The sequence below is a fragment of the Lissotriton vulgaris genome, chromosome 10 (assembly GCF_964263255.1).
Source record: "Lissotriton vulgaris chromosome 10, aLisVul1.2, whole genome shotgun sequence".
Taxonomy (NCBI): Eukaryota; Metazoa; Chordata; class Amphibia; order Caudata; family Salamandridae; genus Lissotriton; species Lissotriton vulgaris.
Window position 1 is genome coordinate 195,588,486 of NC_141698.1, and position 24,753 is coordinate 195,613,238.

The 24,753-nt window shown below is 46.5% G+C and overlaps 1 protein-coding gene across 1 annotated transcript in view; it reads left to right on the forward strand.

The window, feature by feature from the left end:
• The window catches only part of SMG1 (SMG1 nonsense mediated mRNA decay associated PI3K related kinase), a 1,828,328-nt gene that overhangs the window by 200,963 nt on the left and 1,602,612 nt on the right, over positions 1 to 24,753 (forward strand). The window contains exon 5 of the mRNA XM_086940872.1: positions 19,517 to 19,575. Within this exon, the coding sequence (XP_086796998.1) occupies positions 19,517 to 19,575 (59 nt within the window). The remainder of the gene's footprint in view (positions 1 to 19,516; positions 19,576 to 24,753) is intronic.

The window sequence follows — 24,753 nt, forward strand, 5'->3', positions numbered from 1 at the left end:
AAAACATCTCAAATTTTGAATTGTACCACTTGATTTATAGCCTTGCATTTTAAAACTCACCAAACCGGATGTCTTCAGCAAGCTAGCCACTTTTTTTCTGCTCTCTTTGCTGGACCACATGGAAGTGGCGCTACTGTTGCACAGAGATTCATTGCTGCCACATGTTTCTGTCATCTGTCACATATCTAGACTTATACCTTTAGAATATAGACATTTATCCAGTATTGGAATATCTTTCATAGATTCACATGCCTGAATCATTCCCTGTCGCCGAGGCGGTAGTCTCACGGTAAATAAAAAAAGCAGTGCCAAAGGTAGATGACAGTAGAAGGCCCAAAAGAAAAAAGGCCTGAGGCCTAGATCTTAGTAGCCTATCTACATCATTATGCTAAAAGAACCAAACTCTGGTCCCAACCAATCAGCTATCCTGAACACTATCTGCAGAGCCTGTTCTACTCAGATTTTCACCGCACGTCGTGTGGAAGGGAGTCTCCCTGAGTGCCACTCAGTCTTTTCTTCAATATGTCTGACAAGAAGGCCTTGTTCAAGCCCTGCAGAACCTGCAACAAGAAGAGAGTCCATGTTGATGATCAACATAAGGACTGTATCTACTGCCTCTACCTGAAGCATGAGGCAAAAGATTGTAAAATTTACTGTACCTTCCCTTCTAAAACCCTCAGGGATAGGGAGGCAAGAGTCCTGATTTGGCTTAAATCCTCTTCGGCTGAGGAGGATGACAGTCTCACCTTCCAGCAAGAGAGCTAGATCACAGGACAGTTCGTCTAGTGAGTGGAGAAAACACCTCAAATCCTCCCACTCTACTTCTGGCCCTTCTCAGAGGTCTCCTTCTACAACCTCTGGGCCTACACAGTGTCCACAGACTTCTGCTCTCAAGGACTCTCAAAGAATCTTCTAAAACAGTGAGTAAAAGCCTCTCAAAATCTATGACTTTCCCTCTATCGTCGACGATGTCTGTCACTTCTGCTCCTTCGTCGATGGAGACTATTTCTACTTCGTCTATTACATTTCCTATACTGTCGACAAGGATTTCTGTAGTATCTTAGAAGACCGTCTTTGAGGAATAGTCGACGAAAACCTCATCATTGAAGCCATCATCGAAGCATACGTCGACTAAGGATCCGTTGAGGAAGCCTCCATCGTCGACTAAGCCTCCATCGTCGATGAGAGACTTATCGCCGACGAAGATACAGGTACCTTCTACGCCGTTGACTGTCCTGTCGACTACGTCCCCGTCGAAGATCCCTGATCCGTCGACGATGATCCCGTCGACGACCATGCCAACTACAGCTCCAACTTATTCAACGCCTGTCCCATCTAGGAGCTTTCAGCTCAAAACATTTCAAAGGCATGACTATTACAATTTTTCACCTCTTACTCCGTTGCATCTCCTTGAAACATATGCGCAAGAAGAGGATGACTACTATGAAGACGAGGACGAAGAAGGGCCATTTGGAATAGCTCATCATGTTAATGTTAATTTTAATATTCATTTATTAAGCGCTCGTACGCCCTGGGGCTTCATGGCGCTATAGGAAGGAACACAGCGCACCGGTTAAAAATAGAGATGAAGCAGCTCAGCAGTAAGCCTGGGAGAATAGCCAGGTTTTGAGGGAGTGTCTGAAACTCAGAATGTTATCGCTCGGTTTCAATTGAAGAGGAAGGGAGTTCCAGAAGGTGGCTCCAAGATGGTCAAAGCTGCAACCTCCGAGACGCTTCCTCTTATAAGAGGGGACGATCAGAAGGGATTTGTGAGTGGACCGGAGATTGCGGGAAGGGTCATATCTGATGAATAGGTCTCTGATAAACTGAGGGCCAGAGTCATGAAGGGACTTAAATAAAATGCACCCCGTTTTAAAAGCTACTCGCTGCTCGACAGGCAGCCAGTGTAGCTGTTTCAACCCTTATCTGACAGACTGCCTTTTAGAGAGGTTCAGAATAAGTCTGGCAGCCTGGTTTTGAACCAGCTGGAGGCGTTTTAACTCTCCAATTTGGAGCCCGAGGTAAAGGCTGTTGGAGAAGTCTAGTCTAGACAGGACCAAGGCAATGACGATCTGAGTAAGGGCAGCCGGAGAAAAAAAAACAGGCAATTTTCTTAATTTTCTTCAGTTGAAAGAAGCTGGATGACACCACTGCACCTACCTGTCTTTTCAGGGACAGATCCTCGCTGATAAAAACTCCCAAGCTCTTAACTGAAGATGACTTAGAGGGAGGGGCCCCCATGCTAGATGGCCAGAAGCTAGGGTTCCAACTAAGTGCACTCTGCCCAGGCAAGACCAATTCAGTCTTGCCTGGGTTGAGTTTCAGATGATTGCAGCTCATCCCACTCTGGATATGAGACATGGTATTTTGAAATTCCTCCACTGAGTCCTTGGTGTTTAAAGGGAAGATGAGCTGCAAATCATCTGCATAGTTGAAGATGGTAACTTTCGCTTTCCTAAGAGAGTACAGTAGGGGGCGTAGGTATAAATTAAAAAGTAAAGGTGACAATGATGAGCCCTGAGGTACTCCACAGGTGGTAGGTATAGTGGGAGCTGTGAAACAGCCCAATCTAACAGATTGAGTGCGGCCGGTAATTAATGAGCGGATCCAGCCCAGCGCAGGGCCCCTGAGACCTGCTTGTTCGACACGGTTGACCAAGATGGTATAGTCAACCGTGTCGAACGCAGCCGAAAGGTCCAGTAGCACCAGGGCCTGGTGGATCCCCTCATCCGCCTCAAGGTATTTTGTACCGAAAGGATAACTGCCTCAGTTGAATGACATGGGCGTAAAACCCGCTTGGTTGGGTGCGAGGTATTCTGTTTCTTCAACAAATTTGGAGATACTGTCGCAGACATGAGCCTCCAATAATTTGGCACAGTATGGCAGCAGTGATATAGGCCTATAGTTGAGCGAGTCCAGCGGGTTAGCTCCGGCTTTCTTTATCAGGGGAATGAGGAGGGCTTTTTTGAGGTTGTCAGGGACTTTACCCTGTGACTTTATCCTTCTGAGCTGCATATAAAATGTCGGGATGAGGAGGAGGATTACAGCAAGTAATATTACCAGGAGGACATTGTCGTCCCGCATAAGGTGTATCATAGGCAAGTTCGCCAGTATGACACTAGCCATCTGCCTCCATATCTATTTCAGTACTTGCAAGCCATGCTTGCAGATTATAGGAAGCGATTTCCACCACAGCAGGTGATTCCACCACCCCCACCTGTGTCAGTCCCAGATCCTTCACCTCCATCTGAGGCTCCAATTCCAATGCCTCTGAGTACAGAGCCTCCTCAAGAACAACCGTCACAACCTCCTCAAGATCCAGACACATCCTCTGAAGAGGAAGCTGAAGAGGGTGAATTACCAGAAAACCCTCATGTTGTTCCATGGGATTCATATATTATCCCCCATGCCTTCACCACCGATTTCTCTGCCATCTGATTCGCCACCAGAGGATATAGGGTGGTTTCACAATCTCATGCAGCGGGTTGCTGACAGATTTCAGCTCCCTGTTACCGTGGAGCACACCGTATGTTTCCTTCACGATTTTAAAGTGGAAACTAGGAAGATTAGCAGGGCAGTCCCTATAATTGATTATATATGGAACAAAGGGGTCAAGATCATGAAAAACCCTGCATCCGTACCAGCTGTGCTTCCACAGATAGATCAAAAGTATTGTGCTTCAGCTAATAGCCCAGCTTGTCTCATTGGACACTCTAGACCTGATCCTGTCGGTTCGGTTTCAAAGCTTTTATTCGATTTGTAAACAAATCATACAAGCAAAACATGAAATCAATCCATTACATTAAAAATTTAGAAAATACAAAATTTATACAGGAATCCGAGAAAATTCATGTAAAGATAGGACACATACTAGCACACGTTAATATTGGATCATAATTAAGGAAGACACATAAAAGTGGCAAAAGGAATAGAAGTTAACAGTTAAAATCGTACAGACAGGAGTAGATAAATTAACACAAAAGATTAATCCTGGCAGCTGTACGTTGAGCAACAAACCCCCGCATGATCATAGGACATAAAAATTTCATTTTAAAATTTGTTAATACAAGAAAAGAAAAACATGTACAGACAGGGTTAAGGATATATTGAACACTCGCCCTGGCAGCTGTACGTTTTGAAAAGTTCAGACAGGAATATAAAAATTATGGCAACACAATACTTTTCCTGGCAGCTGTACATTTCAAAATATAGGTTGCAACATAAAAACATATGTCCACGTTTTCTAAAACTGATACTAACACAAGGGCATTCTTAAAAGACCGTATATTGTATTTAATAAATATAGGTTTCAAGTACCTTAGTCTTATAAAATGATAAAATTTACAAAAAAGTAGGAAATGGCAGCAACTCTGGCGTGATACATTGTCACAAGGGCAGGGGGTGTCAGATTTCTGTTTCTGTATTGGGAAAGCAACAAGATGGTGTGCAATGCCCAACCTGACGCGAGTTAAAACATATTGATGAGATGGGCGGCTAACATGTAGGAGATATGCTTGAAACCCTGATGGCAAGTTTAGTTCTCTATAGAACTTTACGGTAGTTAACTTGCCATATGCCTCATCTCGCCCTTTCTTTTTATACATCAAGAAAGTTTGTTTAATCTCTTTTTTGGGTATTTCTACCGCGAGTTCGGGGTCAGTAAGAACATCAATATCAAACAGAGTTTTAAACCAAAAATTAATGTATTTCAGCCAAAGAATACGTGAAGAAAAATCCAGGCCTATACAATCAAGAATAATTTCTTGAGTGAATCGAGTTTCGGGCTTAGCCCAAATAGAACGCCACAATAAGAGTGGACGAACGGCTGCTAAGTCCGAGATAAACTCGACCCCAACCTCGTCATGAATTAATTGAATGGAGGCGGAGTGGGGAACACATAGCACTTTTCTTAAGAACTTGTTCTCCTCTTTTTGGAGGAGGGTGCCATCTGTGTGGCCCCACACTCCAGCCCCATACAATGCAGAGGGAACACAACGAATATTGTAGATGTTAATCATGTCACGAATACTTCTCGAACCGAGCTTAGAAGAGAAGCGAAAAACACTACTGGTACATCGAGTCATTTTCAACCTAGCATTTTCAAGCTCTGATTTCCAGGATCCATCACTGGCATAGGTGATTCCTAGGTAACAGAATGTTTTAACTTGTAACATTTTATCGCTGTCTAGATAGAAATTGGACTTTAGTTTATTGACTGACTCGCCGCACAACATAACATAGGTTTTAGATTTGTTTACACATAGTCTCCTTTTTTGTATAAACAACATAAAACCATCAATAAGGCGTTGTAAGCCTATCTGAGTACGTGATAAAAGTACCGCGTCATCCGCATAAAGTAAGATTGAGACAGAATTGCCTCCAATCTGCGGGGCATCTGCTGATATGGTGGCCAAAGTGCGATCTACACAGTTAATGAAAAGAGAAAATAAAAGAGGAGCTAGTACGCATCCTTGGCGGATGCCCCTAGATACCTTAAAAAATGGAGTGCATTCGCCATGGCTACCATATCGGACTTTACAAGAAAGTTTCTGGTAAAGCCTAGCCAGGAAATGTACTATTTCTTTCGGCGCCCCTAACTCCAGTAAAACCTGCCATAAAATGCCATGATCAACTAAATCAAATGCGCTGCTCAGATCAGCAAAACATAAAAATAAATTACCCTTTTTAGCCACGGTGTACTTATTAATTAAAAGATCCAAGTTCACGCATTGCTCCAAGGTACCCATCCCCTTCCTGAAGCCGTATTGCACTTTAGTTAAAATGCTCATATCTTCTGCCCAAGTTTCTAATCGATTGAGCAGAATTCTGCTCATAACCTTCACTGAGGCATCCAATAGAGAAATTGGCCGATAGTTTGAGGCCTCAGATTTGCTGCCTTTTTTATGTAAGGGGACGATAACTGATTGACCCCAAGAGGGAGGGAAATTACCTTCTGCTGCGCAATTAAAAGTTCTAACCAGAATGGGAGCCCACAGGTTAGGTTCTGTTTTTAATAGATCCATGGGCACCCCATCTGGTCCTGGAGCCTTCCCCCCCTTGCTATTAGCAAGGCCTTCTAGTCCCTCTTGCAGCGTAATTTCCAGAGGTATAGGTGCCCACATTGGCAAATCAACAGGAGGTAGGGTCAGTGATAACTTTTCTGGGTTAAAAATATTGGTAAAGTGAGAAACCCAGTCCTCGCAGGCAACATAAGAAGTAATTTCTGGGACGCCTTCCGAATTTAAGAATGGACTGTTGACTATTTCCCAGTAAAGTTTACTATTTTTTGTCTCAACAGCTTCATTCAATTTATCCCAAGCTTCTCTCTGTAATACCTTTTTCCTGTTTGAGATAGCCAGTTTGTAATTAACCCTTGCTTCTTTGATGCTAATGCCATCACGGGGTTTGAGCCCTAAAACTCGTTTTAGTTCCCGTAAGGTTACAATACAAGGCTTGTCAAACCATCCCAGTTTTGTCGTTTTATTAGCTGAGGGTTTTTTAGTAAAAATACCCTCAATGATGGTATTGATGTTAATAAAGTGGGATATCAGAAGGTCGTGGTTAACAACATCATTAAGGCAATAGCTGAGCTCAATTTCACAGCTGACTACTACCTCCCTTTGTTTAGCCACAGAGTTGACCCCGGTCCACTTGATTCTCGGACCATTGGACCGTTCGGACACTATATCGGTGGTACAGGTTTCCCCAGTTCTTTGTGTAACACCCCTTAGAGGAAGGGTAACGCAGATACTGTTATGATCGCTAAGACCTTCCTCTCTCACATACAAACTTAAATAGTCCCCATGACTTGAGAACAAGATGTGATCGATAAAAGTCCCAGCTTCCCTCCCTGTAAAAGTGGGGCAACTGGCGTTCTGCTTATTTTTGTTGCACATTAATAGGGATAAATCTAGTTTTAGTAGCAGGTTATTTAGGGTGGAGCCGTAATGGCAGTGCGGGAAGTGGGGGGAATCCTCACTCCTTCCTATACCCCCATTAAAATTATCCGGCTCCACACCAAAACCACAGGGGTTACCCTTAGATAGCTGGCATGGCTGCAAATTAAAATCACCAGCCCATAAGATGTCTAGCTGCTTATTAGAAATGCCTATAGCCTTAGCAATTTCTTTTTCCAAGGGGTACAAGATGTTCCCTCTGGAGGCATCAAAGATGTTATTATAAAAGTTAACAAGAACCAGGTCCTTACCCTTAGCACATGCAATCCTTAACACCTGGCTATGGGCTCCCACATTTGAACTACTTCTAACTTTGTAGGATTCCAGTCTGTTAGAAAGGAGAATCAAAAGACCCCCCTTTGCCCTGCCAGAATTGGATTTAGTGGCATTAAGGCATGATCCTGTCATCTCTCAAGCTGCCCAGCAACAGTCTAAGAACCCGGCAACACGTATTACGACACAGCCGGACAAGGAGGGACGTCGTCTCGTCTAGATCTCATTTCAACTATGGCAGCTGCTTCCATCAGAGCACTAATTCCCTAGCCATCATAGGGCGGTATGACCGGCAAATGTGGTCAGATATGGCTGGTTTAATTGACCTCATTCCGGAAGACAGAAGGCAGAACATCTTGCTAGAGGGTGAGCGTGCTGCATCTGAAACGATAGATTGCGCACTGGACATTGGTAACACAAATTTTAGACAGCTAGCTGCAGCTGCAGTTCTCAGGCGCCAGTGTTGCCTTAAAGCCACCAACTTCAGGCCAGATGTCCAGACAAAGATATTGGACAAGGCGAATCGTTGTTTGGCAAACATATCAATGAAGCCCTCCAAGCAATAAAGACCGATACGGACACGGCAAGATCTTTGGGATCCTTACAATACAAACGTGGAACATTCAGAGGCGCTAAGGGGCGTGTTTATTCCTCTAGCGGAGGTTACCAACAACAGAAGAGGCAGTACTAGCCCCAATATAGGCAGAACTACCAATCATCGTACCGCCAAACCAATACTGCTGGTTTCTCTTGCCAGGGGGGTCGAAAGCGATCCCACAACCAAGGAAGAGACTCTGGCAGAAGGCAGTGATCTCAGCAGGGCGCCAATCACACTTCTTCCTCTTCCCGTGGGCGCAAAAATTTCAACGTTTGTGGACAAGTGGTGAGAAATTACCTCCGATCAATGGGTTCTAGACCTGGTGAAAAACGGCATTCCCTAGAATTTGTCCCAAAGCCACCTACCACTCCGCCCAAGGGACCCCCCTCCCCCTCTTCTTCACTTATTGTTCAAAGAAGCTTTTATATTGCTCCTCAAGAATGCTATAGAGAAGGTCCCAGTACATCAGAGACGGACAGGTTTCTATTTTCATTTTTTTCTTATAAAAAAGAAATCGGGGGAATGTTGACCGATCCTGGACCTTCGCAACCTGAACAGATTCCTAAAAAAAACAGGGATTTTGCATGTCACCCTCTCTGAGATTCTAAGTTGCCTAAAAGAGGGAGATTTTATGGCCTCTCTGGACATGGAAGACGCTTACTTCCACATCCCAATCCATCCCAAACATCGCAAGTATCTCTTCTTCATTGTGGCTGGCGCCCATTATCAGTTCAAAGTACTCCTGTTTAAGCTAAAATCTGCTCCAAAGATCTTCACATAATGCCTAGCTCCTGTAGCAGCAGCATTACGATCCTGGGGACTCCAAGTATTCCCGTACTTGGACGATTGGTTAATCAAATGTCCTTCGAAGCAAGTGGTCAGGACTGCCATTACGTGTCTCCATCTCTTCAACTCTCTGGGGCTGTGAACAAAAGCAAATCCCAGTTACATCCGATGCAAGTCCTTCCTTTCCTTGGAGCTCGTCTGGACATGGTCCAGTGCAAGGCATTCTTATCTCAAGAAAGTCAGCTTCGTCTTCAGAAGCTAGCACTTCGGGTCTCAAAAAGAAAGTCCGTTTCGGTTTGCATGTTCGCTTCACTCCTGGGGATTTGCTCTTCGGCCATATACCTCATCCCCTTGGCACGACTCAGAATGAGACCTCTGCAAGAGGAATTGCACCTTCAGTGGCAGCAAGTTGTAGGATCCTTCAGCGACGTCCTCAAAGTCACAGCGCGCATGGTAGACGCTCTACATTGGTGGTCACAGATAACCAATTTGGCACAAGGACTCTCGTTCATACAAAATGTCCCAGATTTTGTTCTGACCACAGATGCCTCCATGGAAGGATGGGGAGGACATCTCCAGGATTTGCAAATACAAGGCAAGGGGTCTCAACAGTACAAACAGCATATCAACAGCCTAGAATTGCGAGCAGTTTTTCTATCCCTGCAAGCTTTCCTTCTAAGGATTGCTGGCTCGTCAGTGCGGGTTCAGACAGACAATACCACCAGCATGTTTTATGTGAACAAGCAAGGAGGGACAAGATCAGCAACTTTGTCAAGAGAGGCTCAAGAATTGTGGGAATGGGTGACATTCCACAACATAACCCTCAAGGCAGAGCATGTCGGAGGCCTCAACAATACCCTGGCGGACACGCTCAGCAGATCCCTCTCAAACTGTCACGAGTGGGAACTAGAGCACATTCAAGTCAACAGAGTATTCCAGACATGGGACAAACAGACATTGGACTTGTTCGCAACAAAACACAACAAGAAATGTGGTTTTACGCCAGCCGATATCCGCAACAGGGATCAAGGGGGAATGCCCTGTCCATGCGATGGTCAAGGATTTGTGCTTACGCTTTACCCCCCCCCCCCCCCCCCCGATACCTCTAATCCCGAGGGTGTTATGCAAGATGAAATTAGAGAGCTGCCGTCTCATCCTGATTGCACCCCGATGGCCATGTCAATACTGGTTCCAAGAACTTCTATTACTATCCCAGGACCAGCCGATCCGTCTTCTTCCAACACCCACAATGCTCTCGAGAAACAAGGGACAAGTGGTTCACCCAGATCCTCAGTCCTCAGGTCGAGGACCGAAAGGCTGCGCTTGCGCTGTCTCCAGTCGGAGATTTTTAACATTTTTTTAAACATCTTTTTATTGGACAAAAGAAGGAACATTACACAACTCAAAACTGACCAGAGCGCATTGACTGCAAATGTACATATAGAGAACATAGACTTCCGTGTAAGACCAATAAAGCAAAATGTATAGAATGGGCTTAGGCGTCTTCCGATTGCACACTGTCAGGTTCCACATCGGGTGTTGTACAAATGTCCCCACGATAAGCGTTCCAAACTCCCCAGACCTTACTCCATTTGCGGGGTCGCCCCCTCGACACATACACGGACCTCTCCCGGAACATACACCAGTCTAGGTCCTCCATCCACTTCCCGACCCGAGGCGCCCGAACAGCACCCCAGAGTTGTGCAATATTACGTTTGGCTATCGCACAAGCAAGAGTGACCCAGAGTTTGCCGTGACTCGAGAGGTCGAAGGGCTCCCAAACATTCAGCAGACAACTACGCACCTCCAACTCAATCCGCACACCCCATACTTCACTCATCTTCAAATGTATCCTCGTCCAAAAATCAGACTTTCTCACACTCCCACAGAATATGAAGTAACTTTTCAGGCATTCCACACCCTCTTCGACAATCTGCAGACATGGCCAACCCCATCCTCAACAAGTTCAAGTTCAAGTTTAACATTTGTATAGCGCACTACTCACCCAGAGGGTCTCAAGGCGCTTTGGGGATGGGGGTAATTTATCTATCGAATATCCAAGTTTTTAGATGTTTTCTGAAGGAGAGTTGGTTCTGTGTATGGCGGAGGTGGGTGGTGAGAGAATTCCAGGTTTTGGCCGCTAAGTAGGAGAAGGATCTTCCTCCCATGGTGGATCTATGGATGCGCAGAATTGCGGCGAGGGCTTGATTGGACGATAGTAGTTGGCGGGTGGGGGTGTAAAAGGACAGGCGCGTGTTGAGGCATTCGGGTCCTAGATCGTAGAGGGCTTTGTGTGCGTGGGTGAGGAGACGGAACGTTATTCCCTTGTTGACGGGGAGCCAGTGGAGGTCTTTCAGGTGATCGGAAATATGAGCTTGGCAGGGGATGTCTAGTATGAGTCTGGCTGAGGCGTTTTGGATGCGTTGGAGTTTTTTCTGTAGTTTGGCTGTGGTTCCGGCGTAAAGGGTGTTTCCGTAGTCCAGTCGGCTTGTGACCAGTGAGTGGGTGACCGTCTTTCTTGTTTCGGTGGGGATCCAACTGAAGATTTTTTTGAGCATGCGTAGGATGTTAAAGCATGATGATGATACGGCTTTGACTTGTCTGGTCATCGAGAGGGAGGAGTCCAGGATGAAGCCCAGGTTACGAGCGTGGTCTGTAGGTATGGGTGCGGTTCCCAGGGCCGGTGGCCACGATGAGTCGTCCCAGGCAGAGGGGGATGAACCTAAGATGAGAACTTCCGTTTTGTCCGAGTTCAGTTTTAGACGGCTGTTCTTCATCCACTCGGCTACTTCTTTCATTTCTTCGTGTAGGTTGGTTTTGGCGGTGTTTGGGTCTTTGTTGAGGGAAAGGATCAGCTGGGTGTCGTCTGCGTAGGAGATGATGTTGAGGTTGTGTTGGCGTGCGATGGTTGCGAGGGGACTCATGTATACGTTGAAGAGGGTGGGACTGAGTGATGATCCTTGTGGTATGCCGCAGATGACTTCGGTGGCCTCAGATCTAAAAGGGGGGAGGCAGACTCTCTGGGTTCTTCCGGCGAGGAACAAGATGATCCAGTCCAATGCTTTTCCTTGTATTCTGACGTTGCTGAGGTGTTGTATAAGGGTGCTATGACAGACTGTGTCGAAGGCTGCGGAGAGGTCGAGTAGAATGAGGGCAACTGTTTCTCCGTTGTCCAGTAGTGATCGAATGTAGTCTGTTGCTGCGATGAGGGCGGTTTCGGTGCTGTGTTTGGCTCGAAAGCCGGACTGAGGGGTCGAGGGATTTGTTGGATTCGAGGAAGGCGGCGAGCTGACTGTTGACGGCTTTCTCAATGACCTTGGCAGGGAATGGGAGGAGCGAGATGGGGCGGCAGTTCTTAAGTTCAGTGGGGTCTGCTGTGGGTTTCCTCAGGAGGGCGCTGAGTTCGGCATCTTTCCAGCTTTCCGGGAAGGTCGCGGAGTTGAGGGAGCAGTTGATGACGTCTCGGAGGTGGGGTGCGATAATGGAGTCTGCTTTGTTGAAAATGTGGTGGGGACATGGGTCGGTTGGCGATCCTGAGTGGATGGAGTTCATCAGGCGGATGGTGTCTTCAGTGGTGATTGGGTTCCAGGCGCAAAGGTTGTTAGAGGGGGGTTTAGGTTTTGAGGTGGGTGGAGTGGACTTGTCTCCGGAATGGTTTTCAAAGCGGTTGTGTATGTCGGCGATTTTGTTGTGGAAGAATGAGGCTAGGGAGTCGCAGAGGTCTTGGGAGGGAGTGATGTCGTTGGTGCCGGCGGTGGGGTTGGTAAATTCTTTGACGATGTTGAAAAGTTCCTTGCTGTTGTGGGCGTTGTTGTCAAGTCGATCCTTGAATGCGGATTTCTTGGTGGATCGGATCAGTTGGTGGTGTTTGCGGGTGGCGTTCTTGAAGGTGGTCAGGTTGTCAGTGGTTGGGTTTTTTCTCCAGGTTTTCTCGAGGGTGTGACAGAATTTCTTGGATTTCTTAAGGTCATCGTTGAACCAGGGGGCTTTTTTGCTGCCTTGCTTGATTTGATGGTTTTTCAAGGGTGCTAATTCGTCGGCGCTGTGGGTGATCCATTGTGTGAGGTTGGTGGCTGCTTGGCTTGGGGCCGATGATTTGGCATGAGGGTTTTGGTGAAGCAATGTGAAGAGCTGGTCGGCGGTAATTTTGTTCCAGTTTCTTCGGGGAATTGGTTGTGGGTGGTTGTGGGTCATGGTCTTTTTGTAGTTGAAGTGAACGCAGCTGTGGTCCGTCCAATGGAGAGCAGTGGTGTGATTAAAGGAGATGTGCTTGCTAGAGGTGAAGATTGGGTCGAGTGTGTGCCCGGCATAGTGGGTGGGGGTGTCAACAAGTTGTTTGAGTCCGAGGTTGTCCAGAAGGGTGGTGGTGTTGCTGTTGTTGTTCTTTTCCAGGTGGAAGTTGAGGTCTCCCAGTAGAATGTAGTCCTCAGAGGGGAGGGCATGTGGGTCCAGGGCCTGTTGTGTAGGAACGGTGCAGAATCCTGAGTTGGACCAAATGAAGTCTCATTGGGACCGCCACTACTCTAGCGGATGCCACCGCCTCCCTCCAATCTTCTTCATCCAGAACTAATCCATCCGCCACCCACTGTTCCCTAAGCCGCACCAGGGGATCCTCAGTATGATTAATGAGTTTTCTGTAGGTCAACGATTTTGCTTTGGCAGGCAAATAACGATTCAACGGCGGTCCTCCAGCGGCGAGGCAACCGGAGGTGTCTCGCCCCTAGGGATTACAGCACATAAAGCATGACTAACCTGAAGGTATCTAAACCGTTCAGTATCATGCAGCTGGTACTTGGCCTGCAACTCCTCAAATGTCAACACCCTATCCTTACCCCACACATCTCACACCTGTGAAATTCCAATCAAATCCCAACGGTCAAACCCTTTCGTTTTCCACAGAGTTCCCAACATCTCCGAGCTCCACAAAGGCGTAGCCAGCGTTATTCGCCCCGCCTATTTAAGGGCCCCGTTAGCCTCGTGCCATAACCTCGTCGCCGTCGATGGAGGACCCACCAAAGGGAAGCGACCAATCTTCGCATATAACACTCTAGTATACTCTCCCCCGGGCACTTGGCCACGGTCCATCGCAAAGCCCGGGTCTACAGGCGAGCCATAAATTGCATGATTCATAGGAGCCAACTGGGACGCCCAATAGTATTTCCTGATATTAGGCAGACCAATGCCCCCGTCATACCAGGGCAACATCAATTTTGACAATGCAATTCGCGGCTTCCCCTCCCACAGAAGGCCGCTCTGCAAAGATTCGATCTCGTTAAAATACGACGGAGGTACCAGGTCGAAGGAATTCTGCAGAGCGTATAAAAAGTGTGGGAGAGCCAACATCTTAAAGAGGACGGCACGGCCCACCAAGGAAAGTGGTAATGCTTTCCACCTTGCGACATCACCACGCAGTCTGGCCAATGGGGGTAATAAATTCAATCTAAAGCGTACCCTGGGGTCCTTCGATATATGAATCCCCAAATAACGAAAACTAACCAACTCCAGCTTCACCAGGCAGTTCACTGGCACTCTGGGCGGTTCGCCACTTAACACAAAGAGGACCGACTTCGCCCAATTATTAGCGAAGCCCGAGTGCCTCCAGAATATAGCAAGGATATCCATAAAAACCACCAGGGAACTGTGAGGGGAGGTCAAATACAACAAGATATCAGCATATAACGAAATCTTGTCCTCCCATTCCAACGTCCAACTCAGTCCTCTAATCGAACGGCCCCATCGTACCCAGGCCACGAGCGGTTTGAGGCAAGGTCGAACAAGAGTGGTGAGAGAGGGCAACCCTGACGAGTTCCCCTCCCAAGTGGAAAGTCGCAGGACCTATGGTTGTTTACGACCACACGAGACAAGGGGGCTGAGTAGAGAAGGCGAACCCAACCAATAAATTCGGGTCCAAACCCCAACTTCTCCAGGACCGCAAAGAGGTACGGCCACTCCACTCGATCAAAAGCCATAGTGGCCTCTAGGAAAGATCCTCAGTCCTTAAATTTACATGCATGGCTCCTGATTTACTAGAATTCAAGGACTTTGATATCCCTCAGGATTGTCGTGACAACTTAACTAACTCACAAGCTCAGAGAACAATTCAGACTTATCGTCTTAAATGGAAAAGGTTTCGCTGTTGGTGTGAGGAGAACAAAGTTCACCGGACAGAAGCTCCTCCGGGACAAATTCTTCCCTATCTACTGCATCTAGCTAGTTCTGGACTCACTTTTTCATCAGTTAAAGTTCATCTAGCCGCAATGTCCAGATTCAGAAAAAGTGTAAACCTGCCTTCCTTCTGTTCATCCTCATTAATCAAACAGTTCATGAGAAGTCTTTTTCAAGCCTTTCCTCTGGTACGACCCCCTCCACCGGAGTGAGAACTTAACACGGTCCTCGCACAGTTGATCAAAAATCCTTTCGAGCCCATCCACAAGGCAGAGCTTAAATTTCTCACATGGAAAGTCGCTTTGCTTCTAGCTCTAACATCTGCCAGAAGAGTGAGTGAAATTCAAGCTTTCACGGTAAAGGAACCATATTTACATTTCTCTCAGGATTATGTGACCCTCCGGACTAATCCTACACTAATACCTAAAGTGCCATCAGTTTCACCTCAATGAACCAGTGAGGTTAAAGACTTTCTTTCCAAATCTGTCTACACCAGCAGAAAGAGCATTACATTCTCTTGACATCAAGAGGTGTTTAAAATTCTATCTGCAAAGAACAAACCCCTTTAGAAAATCTGACCAATTGTTTGTGGCCTACGGACAAGCTACTCTGGGAACTGCAGTCACTAAGGCCACAATTGCCAGTTGGATTGCATCTACAATCCATTTCTGTCATGACCAGGCTTACAGGCCCTTGTTAAGGAAGGTCAGGGCCCACTCCACAAGAACTGTGGCAGCGTCTACAGCACTGTTTGCTGGGGTGACTAGAAAATATCTGCCGTGCTGCGACATGGAAAAATGTCCACACTTTCACGAGACATTACTGCCTTTAATCTACATTTCTAGAGGATGCGGCGGTTGAGCAAGCTGTCCTAAGCCACCTTTTTGTTTGAGACCATTTGGTCTTTTTAATACATTATACACATACAGTTATGCGATTTTAACATATGCATTATATATATGGCGGCTTTGATGCAGGGTGTTTTGAAATAAATGGCACAAAGAACTTTGGGTCCACGTGTTCATCCTTTTTCTACTTGCATGAGAAAGGTCTGGGTGAAGAACGATTATATATAGATAGATATAGATATAGATATATATCTATATATCTATATCTATATATCTATCTTCCAGGCAAGGCTTTATTCACGACAGGTTGCTAGGTAGCTAGAAAACCGGGAACAAGGTTCATGATAAATGCCCTGCTTCCTCTTGTATCCTGACGCGCTTCGAAGGCGGCTGCCTTCTTCTTCAGAGGAGGACGAATTGAATTGCAGGGTAGTAGCAGGTAATACCCTTCTTTTATGTTCATGGCACGTCCCTGGATGGGCGCAGTGCCTTGTGGTATTTATAGTCCTGCAAGTGATGTCTACTCGCATATTGCGTGCAATTTCAAAGTTTTCATTAGTGGTGCAACGGCCCTGTCCTGGAGACCCCTCGCCAGGCAGCGCGATGGTATTGGAGCAAGGGAGAAGTATATGATCTCCCCACAAGCTGGATGCTCGCCATCTCTGGGCTCGTTACATCTCGTTGCGTGGCGGTGCTCGGCGAAATGCAGTACTTCTGCGACGCTCTGTTCCCATCAAAACGCCGTTCACTCTTCTCAGGCGGGTGCAGCAGGGAAGGTGATGGGACCTTCCAATATGTGAGAGCTCGAGTGTAAAACACCAACCACACTCACGGGGCTTCCAGGGAAGGCTTTTTTCACGACAGGTTGCTAGGTAGCTAGAAAACCGGGAACAAGGTTCATGATAAATGTCCTGCTTCGTCTTGTATCCTGACGCGTTTCGAAGGCGGCTGCCTTCTTCTTCAGAGGAGGACGAATTGAATTGCAGGGTAGTAGCAGGAAATACCCTTCTTTTATGTTCATGGCACGTCCCTGGATGGGTGCAGTGCCTTGTGGTATTTATAGTCCTGCAAGTGATGTCTACTCGCATATTGCGTGCAAGTTCAAAGTTTTCATTAGTGGTGCAACGGCCCTGTCCTGGAGACCCCTCGCCAGCCAGGCAGCGCAATGGTATTGGAGCAAGGGAGAAGTATATGATCATCTCCCCACAAGCTGGATGCTCACCATCTCTGGGCTCGTTACATCTCGTTGCGTGGCGGTGCTCGGCGAAATGCAGTACTTCTGCGACGCTCTGTTCCCATCAAAGCGCCGTTCACTCTTCTCAGGCGGGTGCAGCAAGGAAGGTGATGGGACCTTCCAATATGCGAGAGCTCGAGTGTAAATATATATTCGTTCTTCACCCAGACCTTTCTCATGCTAATAGAAAAAGGATGTGGACCCAAAGTTCTTTGTGCCATTTATTTATATACCATGAAGGGATATGACTATGCATGTTTTTTTCCTATTTATAGATCATGTTTTAACTTCAAAGGATTGTTTTTTATGCCTTTAATTATTTATAGATGCAACTGGGAGTTTATCAGCACAAGTCTCCCACCATCCGCAACCGACTGTATACTTGGCATACTTCTTGCTACTCTGATTCAGGCATGTGAATCTATGAAAGATACTTCAATACTGGATAAGAAAACAAGTTACTTACCTGTAACTACAGTTATCCAGTATTGGTATCTTTTATAGATTCACATGCACCCACCCTCCTCCCCGGAGAGTCCGTTCTCTATCTGGGATACTTATTTCCCACTTGTGCTAACAAAAATCTGAGGAGAGCTGGCTCTGCATAGAGTGTTCTAGAGGGTGCGGATTGGTTGGGACCAAAGTTTCGTTCTTTTAGCATAATGATGTAGATAGGATAGTAAGATCTAGGCCTCAGCCCTTTTTTCTTTTGGGCCTACTACTGTTATCTACCTTTGGCACTGCTTTTTTATTTACAGTGGGACTCCAGCCTCGGTGACTAGGAATGATTCAGGCATGTGTACTAAAGAGTACTTGATAGCTGTTTTACTTGCATTTTTGTGGTCGATCAAGGATTTTTTCTTTTTTTTTGTTGCAAATTGCTGTTAGTTTCTAAGTTCCCAAACGTACTGCTGAATCATACCCATCATTCATTATCTGGTTCCTTCTGAGGACTTCAAGTGCTTACTTTCTTGTTAGGCTCTCCTTTGAGGGGTGATGAAGGTGAAAAGAAAGTAGTGTCAGAAAATAAACCAACTCTGGATAGATTCCACAATGTTAAGACATAGCAGACAAGTCCCCTTTTGTTTTTTTGTGCTCTCATCACTCGAGGGGTTACAGTCACTTCAGCATTGCTAAACTGTCCCCTGGTTCTGAAGGTTTGTTAAGCTGCTAACTGATCCCCTGCATTCTTTTGTCAAGCGTTACTGCCTTTATGTAGAAAAAAGAAAAACTGATGTAATTGCCATGTGTGACGTCTTATGTGGAGCCCCTTCATCCCTTATAGTGAATTACATTTCTGAATCCAGTCTGATGGTTGTGAAAATGTTCATGTAAGTCATCCCTAGAAGCTGTCCTTGTCATTATGAATTACATTACTCAAGATAGGTAACTTGTTTTTGTCTTTTGGATGGGTTAAGCTCTCTCCCTGCATATTACATTACGCTATGTATATATCTCTGCCACCCAGGAAGGTATCCTGAAGCTTTAGGCAGGAACCACACCTGGTCTGGCCTCGGGCTAAGCTGCTAAGGCCTATTCTGAAAGCTATGTATTCAGCTTCTTGTGGATTTCGAGAATGGAAAAGGTGGTTCTGATGTGTATCCATTTTAATAGTGTGCATTTAGGTAACTGAGAAGTGTGACTCCCCACATGTCTGCTTCTTCAAATACATTCTCAGGTGCTTCATTTAATTTACTGCAGTTTCATGGTGTATGTAGCTAAAACAAAACTATCAATAAGACAAAATTGCTTATTGCTTTCCGTTTTAGAAGCCTTTTATTTGGCAGATACTAGATGATTTTGATTAAACACACCCATATTAAATTGAGAAGTTAGATATGGCTCTTGCCAAAGGGCTGATCATGGAAAACCTTTAATTGTAATGTGTAAAAGGGTACAATAATTGATTGCCATTATGTCCATCTCTTGGATATTCCTAGTCGGAGATAGGCTAGTTATTCTGTCCTTGATTTGACACATGAAAAACTTAGGGGCGAGGTTTGTTATTTTGGGGAAGATCTATCTGCAGGGACATAATGCATGAGTATTGTAGTAGTTTGTTGTTGACCGGATTATGATCTAAAAAAGCAAATGCCAACAGTTGTTCCTTTACATTTTACTCTAAAACAGCTGTATTGCTTCAATCAAATGTGTTTCTGGCACTGGGTTTTCTGTAGGACCGCAGCTTGTAAATCTAGATTTTTTTGTTACCCATTCCATTCCAGGATTGAGTGCTAAGCAGGCTATTGTAAACTTTCCAATGCCATTGCGCCTTAACATTATATTCTTCACCCACATGCCTCCCACACCTTTTTATTTTACCACATGAGATTCTATAGAAGAGCTAATGATAAATGAGAGAATGGGGCTAGTGGTTTGGCTATTGAGCTGCAGCTCTAGTGTGGGGCACGACCAATATATGCACTATGGCCACACCTACCAGTGTGGTAAACTGCTTAGCCTCCACCCATACAGACAAAAAATGCCTCCCCTCTTGTGATCAAACACGTATACGGTGAGCAATGTATTTACTTTCTTTCCAGTGTATTTGAGACTTCTTTGAGCTGCACTTCCTACCATTTTCATTGACCATGCTCTCTACTTGTTTAGACTGAAGCCCTGAAATATTATTAACCGGATGTACTGTAATTTACAGGTACTGGTTAAACAACTGGATAACATCTTGACTGCAATCCATGATGTGCTCAATGAAAGGTAAGTTTAGATCTTCTGTTTTGTTTTATTTCATGTTTCGAATTTTCAACATTTTCTTGAGGCCCCAGTGTGTTTGGTTTTAGCTGTTGTCACTGGTAGATCTTTCATTACACTATCCATAGGTTTTAAGTGTTTGCGACGATTTTTCAATTTGTTTACATGTGAATAATGGTGGGTTCTATGTCTTTGTGTTCGTGGAGAATGCCCTTATTTATGTGCTCCTCCCTATGTTGGTGGGGGATATATCCTGTGGAGTAGGCGACTTCACTCTCTGTGGTGAGGAAGTGCTCACTTGTGCCCTTTGGGCATTTTGATCAGTCTGTGATAACAGCTGCAAACCCATTCCTACAAGTGTGTAGTCGTTGTGTCTAAGTGAAGTGCAAATCGGAATTTGCTATACCTGAAACAACTAGCTTACAACTGAGGTGAAAAATTAAACCCTGAAAGAAAATTTGAGGGTGGATTGCTTGTTAATGACACTACACAGGAAACAAATTCCACCAAAGAATTTAATTCACGAGTTGAGCAAACAGTACATCATAGATGAATCAGTCATCAGGATCCTATATCCCTATTCATATACAAGTCAGGACAAAATTAATATGTGCCATTCAATAAAATGTAAATGGTTAATAGTGCAAGAGAATAATTGAATGCCCTTGTTAGTCTTTCAGAAAAAGTCTGTGCTCATTGTTTTAGATGATTTGATGTGGGGAATGCAATAGTTCTGTGGGATAGAAGATTTATCTCATATTTAATCCTGCCATTGTGCAAGTCCTTAATGTTAGTCCCGGTTCTTATGGTGAGTGGGCCTCCTAAATGTGGCCAGATGTTTCAGCCTGAAAATCCCTTAAAAGGCCTCATCCGACCAATTTCAAGATTGGAAATAAAAACCTGTACATACACTTTGTGATTTAAAAAAAGACATGGGAGATGCACACCTATTAGGCGGACAAATAACATTTACAGTGAGCTTAATTTATTATTGCCAAAGATAATCCGTGGGTAAGGAAGCTAATAATCAGGCCGTTACTAACAACCTTTTGAAATGCCATGCAGAAAAAGGAGTGGATGCTGGTCTTGCTCCCACAGGAAGAACTAATGAGGAGGCAAGGTGTCCTATGGCCCAGGTGAATGGAGTCCTAGTTGCACCTGGAAATCCGATATCTTTCTGGCTGTCTTAGTGGTCGATGAATGAAATGCAAATTAGAAGAGGAAATATATAAGATCAACTGGTAGCTGAGAAGACAATGTGACTGAGTCCAAGATTATGCTGGAAACACCGAATCATATAAACATCTAGGAACAAAGATGCTGCAGTAAGAATGAGGATGGAGAGTGAGAGTGGCAAGAGAGACATGAAAGATTTGAGCGTCTAGGAAATGTAAACTAACTTGCAAAGCATGAGTTTAAAAACAAATCTTTTTATTGAGTTTATGCAATAAAAACAAGCAAACAATAAACCAGCAGTGGGTGACTCCATTCAGAGAGGGGGAAGATTCCAGTTACACATCATGACAAAACATTTAGGCATAGTAATATATACGGCTGAACTGAAATAGGAAACACTTACCTCCGTCCTCTTAGCTGCTGGCTGCCTTCTCTCCTCCGTTGCTTCGACTCGGAACCAGGAAGCATCCGGGCTCCCAGGTTCCTAATTGCCTATCACAACTATGCAATGCAGCTTTGTGATTGGTCTGAGTACCGTGGTTCGGCGCTCAGAACGGATAGGAGTCTGTGTACGTACCTCACCAGGCTGTGCATTACAGCCTGGTGGGGAACATACTATGTACGCAGGACTGTTGTGCCGGCCCCAGCCAGCTGGCCAAGCAGTCATGTGCACTCAGTGTGCACAAACCAATCCTCCCACATGCCACTAGCCCTGACCTAACCCAGCCCCAAATGTACGAAAAATAAAATGACTATGTTTTTCCTGCTTTGAGAGTAGTGGGGCGACGCTCCTCCAACTTAATGGAGGAGCAGCCCCTGCCACATCAACCAGTATCCCTGAACCAGTTCCTAGGCAAAGTGCAAACAGGTAGCTCCCAACTCCCCACATCATGCCTCCGTCAAGGGCCTAGGAGTCACATAGGAGCAATGGAGAAAATTAAAATGAAGTAACTTGAACCTGATTGCAGGACATCCTCCTCACCAATACACATGCACCCGCACAGTCAGTATCTGCAGCAGACTCACCCAGCACACGCTCCCAGGCTGCTCGTGAGATATAAGGGGCAGCTACCATGCCACCATGGTTGCCGTATAAAATAAAGAAGTGAGATGTCTCCCCTCTCCCTATTGAAGCAACCCGCCTAACATCAGGGAAGGCTGAGCTGCTGGGAAACCAGCCAGGTTCAAGGCATGTGGGCTGCTAAATTCATATCTCTGCATAGATCGCCACCTAGTGTTGGGTCCGGATGATCGCACATTGTTGTCCTGGAAGAGTCTTCGCAGTATCACGAGATAGGTGGCTCCTCCCCTGGACTACAGTGCGCATGGGCATCGACTCCATCCTCCGATTGTTTTTTTCCGCCATTGGGTTCGGATGTATATTGGTTCCCTCTAGTCTGAATCGAAAAAAAAAAAAAAAAACCTTTTCCTAAGACCAAAAGGTCTTTAGTTCCACGTCGGTATTGTCTTGCGTTCGGGGCCTAACTCTTCCAGCTCGGTTCCGAGCCGGATTCCATCGCCCGCGTGCTTTCGACGCGGAGGGCCCAGTCGACGCCTCAGACCCTATCAACTGTTCATCATGGACCGAAGTCCGTTCAAAAGATGTCCCGTCTGCAACTCCAAGTATCTCCACATCGACGTCCACCCGGTGTGCAACAAGTGTCTGTCGCCGGACCATGATGAAGCCAGTTGCATGGCTTGTTCCCGCTTCAGGTCCAAGAAGACACTTAAGCATCGACGCGCTGCGCGCCAGGAGGCCCAGCTCACTGCACCGGCGCCTGCGGACATTTTCGATGCCGGATGTCGAGGAAGAAGTTACCAGGGACATCGGTGACGACCTGTCGAATCCCGCGTCGGACGTCGGCTACGACTACGATGCGGACGCAGAAATGTTCGAAGCTGAAGAAGTCGTCGACTAGGTAGGGGACGACGACGGGGCCTTCGGGGCCATGGAGGATAGCTCGGACGAAGAGCGACCTCGCTCTGACACTGGGGTCGTACCGATTCATAAGGCTCAGTTCGCGGGATCGCCACTAGGCCTTACCCAAGATCTTACGATGGGTTCTATGGCTCCGCCTTCGGGCTCGGCCACGGACATTGCTATTGAGCCGCACCCTGGGAAATCGAAACCGAAAGTGAAACCTACGGTCTCGACACAAGAAACCGTGCAGGTGCCCACCTCGAAACCGAAAGTGCGCATTACTTTGGTCGGATCCAAGGCCTCGGAGCCCTCGGCGCCGAAGAAGCAAAAGGGTGTTGTCGAGACGAAGGCTCAAGTCAAGGGTGTCGAGACGAAGTCTGCCGCGCCGAAGACTAAAGTCAAGGTGGTCAAGCCGATTAAGTCTCGGTGACCCGAAGAGAGGACTCGGCGACCCGAAGGTTCTAGAGATTCCGCGTCAACAGGACAAGGCCTAGAGCGGCGCACCCCGAGAGTCCACTCCTAGTGTGGCCTCGAAGGATCCCGTCGACTCGGCGCGCCCGTCCGCCGCGTTCACCAAGAAGGTGACGGACTCCCTACAGCGCATCAGGGAGAAGGGCTCGGCGGTCGGACCAACAGATCCTCCACCTCCGAAGCCGGTCGAGAAACCTCACAAGGCGTCAAAGCCCATTCACTTCACGTTACCGCCGAAGGTGGCGCCGAAGGCTTTCAACCCTAAAGCGGTCGCCAGCGTCCCTGAGAAGGTGTCCTCGGTGCGGAAGGCGTCGACGGAGGTGTCCACCTTAAAGCATCGACAATCTTCGGTGGACGAACATGAACATTTTATTGATGCCGAAACGGGCAGACTTTCCCTCCACAAGCGGAAAATTGCCCCGGAACAACCAATGGGGTCCTACAAGATTCCCCTAAAGAGAAAGAAGGACTCTGCTTCCACTCCTGTCCTTGTGGAACCAATTTCTCCACAGACTTGTGATGTCTCGCCCACTTACTCTGATGTGGACGCTGGGGAGGGCGATGATAAGGATGAGTACAGCTATCCTGTCTATACAGACCCTGATGATACCAACGAACCCTGGGCTGCTGGTGCTGACCCAGGTGATCCTCATTCTAGACAAGACACTCAACTCTATTCTGTGAAGACCTCTCCTACAGAGGATTCTGCAGCATTTAATGCCCTCATTGAACTGGCGGCTAAAAATTACAACGTCCAGCTCCATGCTGACCCTGTTGACGTCGATTTCCTTTTTGATACCTTTTTAGTCTCGGAGAGGACTGTTAAAACTCTACCTATGTTAAAAGGTGTCTTAAAACATGCTGGAGATATCTTTAAAGAGCCTACCAGAGCAAGGGTGATAAACCCTAGGTTTGAGAAAGTATAAGCCAGCGCCTACTGATCCTACCTACATTAAAGGACAGTTGCCTCTGGACTCTCTTGTCGTTTCGAATGCCCGGAAGAGGGCTAATTCTCAGACAACGGGTGATGCTCCTCCCCCAGACAAGGAATCTAAGGTCTTTGAGACATCAGGGAAAAGAGTGGCAGCACAAGCGGCCAACATCTGGTGCATTTCCAATTCAAAAGCGCTTCTAGCGAGGTATGACAGGGCACACTATGACACACTGGAGACCCTGTTGTAACACCTGCCAGATGAATACAAGGAGGCAGCTGAGATGCTTATTCAAGAGGGGAAGCTGATCTCTAATGCTTCAATTAAGTGTGCACTGGACGCGGCTGACACCGCAGCCAGGGCTGTCAACACTAGTGTTATGCTGAGACGACATGCCTGGCTGAGAATCTCCGGATTTAAGCCGGAGATACAGACCACCATCCACCATAGACGTCGAGGGAGAAAGACCCTAAAGCTTCGGCGCCGTACAGGGACCCGAAACCCAGTTCGACGTCCAAGGCCTCGACGCCGAAGCTCTCGCAGCCGAGCCAGGCGCCGAAGAGAGTGGCTGAACAATCCGGCGCGGACAACGAGGCCGAGATGGAAAAGAAAAAACGGCGACTAGAAGCCGAAATGGAAAACATCTTGCAGCGGAAAAAGGATTTCGACGCCAAGATGAGAGCC